Source organism: Macaca mulatta, chromosome 1, assembly GCF_049350105.2.
Source record: "Macaca mulatta isolate MMU2019108-1 chromosome 1, T2T-MMU8v2.0, whole genome shotgun sequence".
In the NCBI taxonomy this organism is placed as follows: domain Eukaryota; kingdom Metazoa; phylum Chordata; class Mammalia; order Primates; family Cercopithecidae; genus Macaca; species Macaca mulatta.
Window position 1 is genome coordinate 1261721 of NC_133406.1, and position 7363 is coordinate 1269083.

Sequence of the window (7363 nt, forward strand, 5' to 3'; positions counted from 1 at the left end):
TTAAAAAGATAAAGAAATCCGTAAGGAGTGGGAACATACAGATGTTAATAAACTATGACAGAGGTGCCACCCCTTCTGTGAAGCCACCTTGACCCCTGTTCTCAATACTTGAACACAGTTTGAATTTGCATGGTACTATACATATAAACTTATCCTATGTCAGCACTAATAACACTACATTTCTAACAACGATTTACTATACTTGAGCTTTCTGAGGAAAAAAGTTTATTCAGTTTGGTATCGCAACAGTTTAGGGCTTAGAAAATTGTATTTGCTCAAACAATTAAATAAGTTCATTCATTAATTGTTACTTTTTTTTAGAGTTTCCATGTTTTTCATTCCTCTACTAAAAGTGAAATTTTCATAATTAAAATATTGTGTCTGCATCCAGGCAGTTAAGACCTTGATGCATTAATGTTTCAACGTACGTTTATTACTCTGATTTTACTGTGATGAGTTCCAAGTGTAAATCTTGAGATGTTGTGTTTATGAAAGTAAATTCTCCAACTGTACTGTGATATTCTTAAAGTGAAATATGAGTTTTATTCATTCGTGCTTCTCCTCAAATAGCGTGTCCAGAAGATGCTTAATAAGTTAATATTGGATAAAAGCAGAAAGATGTCATGATAGTTATTTCTGTATTTGCTTCTACAGATTTTCCTTTCCATCATGCCTGGGGTTACAGACATGAGCCACCGTTCTCTGCCCAACAACTGTATTTGTAACAGCCTAAAACTAGAAACAGCTCAAATGTTTATGAACAAGTAAATCGATAAATTGTAGTATATTCTCACAATGGAATATTTTCCAGTAATAAACATGACAAACAACTGAGGTATGAAGCAAGTTGTATAAATCTCAGACTAATTATGCTGAGTAAAATAAGCTACACCCCTTCCAAGTCTAATTCCCCCCCCCCCCAAGATTACATGGCTTATGATTCAATTTAGGTGAAATGTGCACTAATCTATAGTGGTAGAAAACAGACCAGTTATTTCCTGGGAGGAGGGTTGTTTCATGGCTGAAGTGAGGGAAGCATTAGGAAAGAACTAAGGAACCATTTGGTGTGACTTGGCATAATAATATGTTCATTATCTTGATTGTGGGAATGGTCGCACCAGTGTTTACATAAGTCAAAACATAACAAATTATACACTTTATGTGAATTTCTTGTGTGTCAATTATACCTCCATAAAAGCTATTTAAAATAGAATTTAATAATATTTTTCTAATTTGTTATATATTTTTAACATGAAAAATACTAATTACTAATTTATATATTTCTAAATGTTTTAGGTAAAATATTAAAGCATTTTATTTTTCTTTTCCTTTGTGTAGGATCCATATTTGTACTTGGTAAGCTACATCCAAGATAAGCATTTTATTTATTTTCTAAATAAACTATACAATTTTTACATAATTGTTTTCTGATGGAGTCGGACCAAAATGCTATGTAATATGTGAGACAAAAAAGCCATGTATATCCATCTATTCAGTCACCTTTTCCGCCAGTCTGCATTTTATTCCTCATAAGCCTTGATTTTGTTTATCGTTAAACATATAAAGACAATTAAAATACCCCTGGTCTTCTGGATCACAGACTTCAAGAAAGAAATTAAGAAGCCCTGGAATGCCATATTGCAAGACATAACCTCCATGGGCAGCAGTGCTTTGGGGTGAGGTCCGGGATGACTAAGGAGATCCATTGAGATCACAAAGACAGCTTCCACATGCTCCGTCTCACAGCCTGCTTGACCTCTTTGTTCCTCAGGCTGTAGATCAGGGGATTCAGCATGGGGATGACGATAGTGTAGAATACGGACACTATTTTACTTTGCTCCATGAAGATGATGGCACTGGGTTGTGCATACATGAAGAAAACGGTACCAAAAAACAAGCACACACCTGTCAGGTGGGAGGTGCACGTGGAGAAGGCTTTCTGGCGTCCCTGCGTGGTCGGGATCCTCAGAATTGTTGAGATGATGCAAATGTATGAGACCAGGACAATCAAGAAGGTACTGACAATAATGGAGCCACATAAACCAAGAAGAACCAGTTGGTTTATAAACGTATCCGAACATGAGAGGGACAAGAGTGGGGGGACATCACAGAAAAAGTCGTTGATCTCATTGGACCCACAGAAAGGCAACCTGAAGGTCATGGTTGTTTGAGCAACAGCATTGACTACACCCCACAAGTAGGATCCTGATATGAACAACACACAGACCCGGTGAGACATGCTCACAGAGTACAGAAGAGGGTTGCAGATGGCGGTGAAGCGGTCATAGGCCATGGCAGCCAGGAGGAAAGCCTCCGTGGTACCGAAGAGAGACAGGAAAAAGAACTGAGCAGCACACCCGCCAAAGGAAACCGTGTGGTCCTCTTGCACGGAGTTCACCAGAGCCCTGGGTGCAATTGTGGAAGAATAGCAGATGTCCAACAATGAAAGGCTTTGCAGGAAGGCATACATTGGGGTGTGGAGGTGTGCATCTACCCAGATAATTACAATCATGCCAAGGTTTCCCACCACAGCCATGCCATAGAGGATCAGAAAAATCAGAAATAGCATTGCCTGCATTCCGGGACCCCCTTGGAATCCAAGTAGAACAAACTCTGAGACATGTGTAAAATTCACCATTGTGTAACTGCAGAGAGAAAGAGAATGAGAGAGAGAGGGAGGGAGAGAGAAACAGAAAAAGAGAGAGAGAGATGGGAGAGGAGGAGGAAGAAGAAGGAAAACACTTGTAAGCCAAGGCAAAAATTATTTAATGCAATAATGTCTTGGTCTACTATGTTTTGTATTTCATGTAAAGAGAAAAGTTCAGCTGTAAGAGAAAGAAATGGGAAATAATCATTTATGTAGAAATAGTCTGCATCTATAAATATGGTGCCATATAATTCAACTCTAATCTCAAAATACTCAGGTGTTATGAGTAATTTTTTTTTTACTCCACATCATTAGCTTTTTTTTTTTTTAATTTAAAGAGGTCTCAAAATCAGAGCAGAAAAACATGATGACACCTGAGACTTAACTATTTAGTTTTTCTTTTCAAGAATTGTTAATCTGGCCTGAGGGAGATGCTGGCAAGTGGAGTTGATGATGTGTGTAAAATCAATTAACTAAGAATTTTTGGTCACATTTCTATCAGTTTCCTGGTACTACTAAAACAAACTATCTTAGATTTAATGGCTTTAAGCAATAGGAATTATTTAATTTACAGTTCCAGAGGACAAAAGTGGAGAGTAAGTTTTAAAGACCTATAATGTGTTAGCATGCCCATGTTTCTTTTGCAGGCTCTAGAGAAGAATGTGTTTGCTTTCCTTTGCCAGCTTCTAAAGTCCACCTTTTTTCAATGGTCCATGGCCCCTTTTTCTGCTTTTAAGACAGCAGCACAGCATCTTCTCTCCAACCTCTGCTTCTGGTCTTACATCTCCTGTACCCAACCATCCTACTTCCCTCTTAGAAGGAACTTAGTGATGACATTGGGACCTTCCAGATAAACCAGGATGGTATCTCATCTCAACATTTTTAATATTCACATCTGCAAATTTCCTTTTACCATGTAAGGTAATATATCCACAGGCTTCATAATTTACCAGATGGACATCTTGGAAGGGCACTTTTTATCCTACCATACTATCTGTTTGATATATTTTGAATAGATTTATGAAATTTTGGTTATATTATAAGGTGAAAGAAATCTATATGTGCTAGGTTTGTGATACAAATTAGACCTTTTTATTGTAACCACTGATGTGGCCTCTTTCTAAATCAGTGATTATCAACCTATTTTTATTTCTTTTTACCTGTAATAGCTCTCTCTCTCGTACATTCCATTATTTATTAAATATTATATACAAAACAGTAATATATTTAGGCAGTTTACCTTAGGACTACTTGAACTATAATAAGTTGGAATTCCACTGTGGGGTGTGACTTGCATCTGTGGAACAGGAAGCATGGGATAGAGCAATGCATGTGTTTGTATGTGTGCATGTATATGTGTGTGTGTTTGCATGTGTGTGGTAATTTGTCATTTGGAAATTTCCTGATACTGTTTCTTACTCTATACAAAATGGAAATAAACATACCCTGGGAAGATTCAAAGACAGAGTAAATGGACATTTTTATTCAGAATACATGCAAAATGGAGATGAATTTGTTCTCTCTTCTTATGTACCATGGTTCATAAAATTTGTACCATTAATTCAATAACTCTCAATTAATTTACTTTCTTGGTGAGAAGGTATCAAAAACTTTTTTTAAAAATTCATTACAACTTTCAATTCTCCAGATCTTTGGGATTTCATGAAGCTATAATCATACTTCTATGATTTTTTGACTTTCCTTGTGTTCTGATAATTTAGCCCAATTAAATATGGGAGCACATTGTTTCTATGTAAGTTCCAGGCTCCAAGAGAAGATTGTGCTGTTTACTTCACCAATCAAACTTGAGCAAATAGAATAACACTTGGCTGAGATTCAAGACTCAAATAAATGTATTGAGTGAATGAATAAATGATTCCTCAATGAATGGAATTGATTTCATGAGTGGAACTGATTTCACATGCTTTTCATAATGGGCAAAGTATAACACAATTCCTTACTTTGAGTATTAGAGTTTATGTTGTTGGAAGTCTAGATTCCAAGATCTAAAGTAAAGTCTAAGTAGAAACAAACAAATCACAAAGCCATTCCATGTTTAAGGAGAAGCAAAACAAGTCATTTTTATGCTAAACAGTAGTTACAGTTTATGGTCATAAGTGCATGCTGCTGCACTTTTGAGATCCAATAAACATGGTGTAGATAGTATTATTTTATCTTAGAGGGAGGCAAATTTTAGAGTAGTATAAACCAAATGACTCCCAGAGAAACAATGTGTGTTCTCGTCTCACCAAAGGCCATTCATTTTCCTAGAAAAGCCAGTGCAACAGAATCTCACAAAAGAAAGGAAGTATCAGCAACAACCACAGAAAAATTATGTACCTGATTTTTCCTTTTTTGTGAGCACTGGAGGACTTAACATTCATTTAATCGATGGTCCCAGTTTTGGGTGCTTTGATATGAGTATTCGTGGTTGCACTGTAATATTTGTGGCAATTATTAACTAATATTACATTGGCAAAAACCACAATTACTTTTGCACCAATCTAATAAACTGACATAGAAAATAAAATAGCACAAATTTAATTCTGAGATAAAAAGCTAACATTTATTGGACAATTGCTATAGGCTAATCAATCTAAAAAATTTAAATGATCTTTATTTTATTTAATGCTCACAGAAGCTCCAAGCCCCAAGCACATGCTAATATTAGTAAGTTCTTCAAGGGAAATTAAGAAATGTGCCAGGTTTCCCCTCTAGAAAATAACTGAGTTTTTCTGCCTTACTCCAGGGCCTAATCTCTTGCCCTCTCATTGACTTGCCATTGTTTTAATCCAAGCCCTCATGTCAAGATCAGTGTCTCTGGCAATGCTGTGTGCTAATGTGTTTCAGATTTTTTGCTGGATCATTATCCCTTGGTGCAAAACATTCAGTGTACTCACTAGAATGCCACTATCTTAAGAGGTAGCAGAATGCAAGTCATCAAGCATGGTGTCTAATTCTGATTAGGTCAATAATGAGTTTTGTGATGAGAAATATATGCATAAAATCTTTTGAGACAGAAGCCTTGAAATAGCTGATTGCCAAGATTCATTCATTGTTAATACTATTAATTTTTTTCATTGTATTATATCTTACTCTATCTGTTTGTTATATCTGTGGAGATAAGGTGGAAAATCTAATGAAACATTAACCATGATGTCACAATACTTCGGTGTTTCTTTGGATTAATACTATCAGCAAATACCAACTTATAAATGAAAGAATATTTGAGGATATAATGGTGTGAAAAATCAATGTAATATTAGAGTGTTCCCTGAACTCTAAATCTGGAAATACATTTCTAGCTCCTAATCTGCCAATAGCCCAATAAAAGAGTTGAGCAATGTGCTTTGCGATGTTCGGTAGTGAGATGGATTGAGTAGATTTCCCATGCGAGGCAGGGGCCTAACCATTATAAAAACGTTGGGTCATTTGATTCTTCTGAAAACCATATGAGGTTTCCCTATAATTACTTTCATTGTACAGAGAGGAAAAACAAGATTGAGAAAGTCAGAGGCTTTATCCAAGTTCATACTACTAATAAACAGGGAAGTCACAATGTGAACCCAGAACATTTGGCTCCAGAACCCACACCACTCTGCCTATTTATTAGAGACCGGAATAAACTGTTCATACTTTTAAATTTTGTTTTTTTACGCTTACAAAATGAAATCAAAGCATTATTATTTTTATGATACACTTGTATTTTAAATTTGTATCAGTGATCCTCAACTTAAAAGATCTAAATATTGATCTACGTACTTTTAAATAACCATGATACATGATGATGTAGAAATACATTTTACTCATGTGAAAGAAACACAGTGATATGGGCACTATACTACAAAATGTCAATGGAGTACAATGGTTAACATCAAGAACTCTGGGGAGTACAGTGGTTAACATCAAGAACTCTGAGGCCAGCAGCCCTGGGTTCAAACACTTGTACTCACTTGGACAAATGCCTCATTCTTTTTATCTTTTATTAGTCTGACCTATCAAATGTAAGTATTAAGAGCATGTGCTTCATTGTGAGGGATAAAGCACTTCACAGATGAAAGTACTTTGGAGATCTCTTGGTAAATAAGCACAATGTAAGTATTTCCGTTGTTAATAATATTATGTTTTGTACAATGTAAGTGCAAGGCACATATTGTCATTATTGTTTTTAGCATAATAAATACAATCTAAGTCAGTATTAATATTATTATTGAGTCTATTATCGACCAATGCTACTTGTTTTGTCTTGTTTTGTTTTGTTTTGAGATGGGGTCTCACTCTGTCACCCAGGCTGGAGTGCAGTGGTACCATCTTGGCTCACTGCAACCTCTGCCTCCTTGGCTCAAGTGATTCTCCTGCCTCTGCCTCCTGAGTAGCGGGGATTAAAGGCACCTACCATCACACTGACTAATTTTTGTACTTTTAGTAGAGATGGCATTTTATCATGTTGGCCAGGCTGGTCTCGAACTCCTCGGCCTCGGCCTGCCAAAGTGCTGCCAATACTGTTTTAATTGAGGTCTGCCATTTTCATAGATTAATTGGAGTTCATCAGTAAACTGTGATTGACTTATATTGCTCACCTAATTTACTAGAATTTATATCTATTTAATTGAATTGGTTACAGGGTCTTTGTATAATCATTTTATGTTCTCAGTAAAATAAATCTCACCTAAATTTCATGCGTGACGTCTTTCTCTTTCTTGCTGACTCTCGGGT

At 36.1% G+C, this 7363-nt stretch overlaps 1 protein-coding gene across 1 annotated transcript; it reads right to left on the minus strand.

The window, feature by feature from the left end:
- Positions 1-1711: 1711 nt before the first annotated feature.
- Positions 1712-2638, minus strand: LOC699564 (olfactory receptor OR9H1). Its single transcript, XM_001086348.5, has one exon. It carries the CDS (start codon positions 2636-2638, stop codon positions 1712-1714), a length of 927 nt encoding a protein of 308 aa, XP_001086348.3.
- Between the last annotated feature and the right edge of the window lie 4725 nt (positions 2639-7363).

Excerpts from the sequence above, each read along its gene's own strand:
- LOC699564 (XM_001086348.5), bottom strand. The coding sequence starts at position 2,638 with ATGGTGAATTTTACACATGTCTCAGAGTTTGTTCTACTTGGATTCCAA.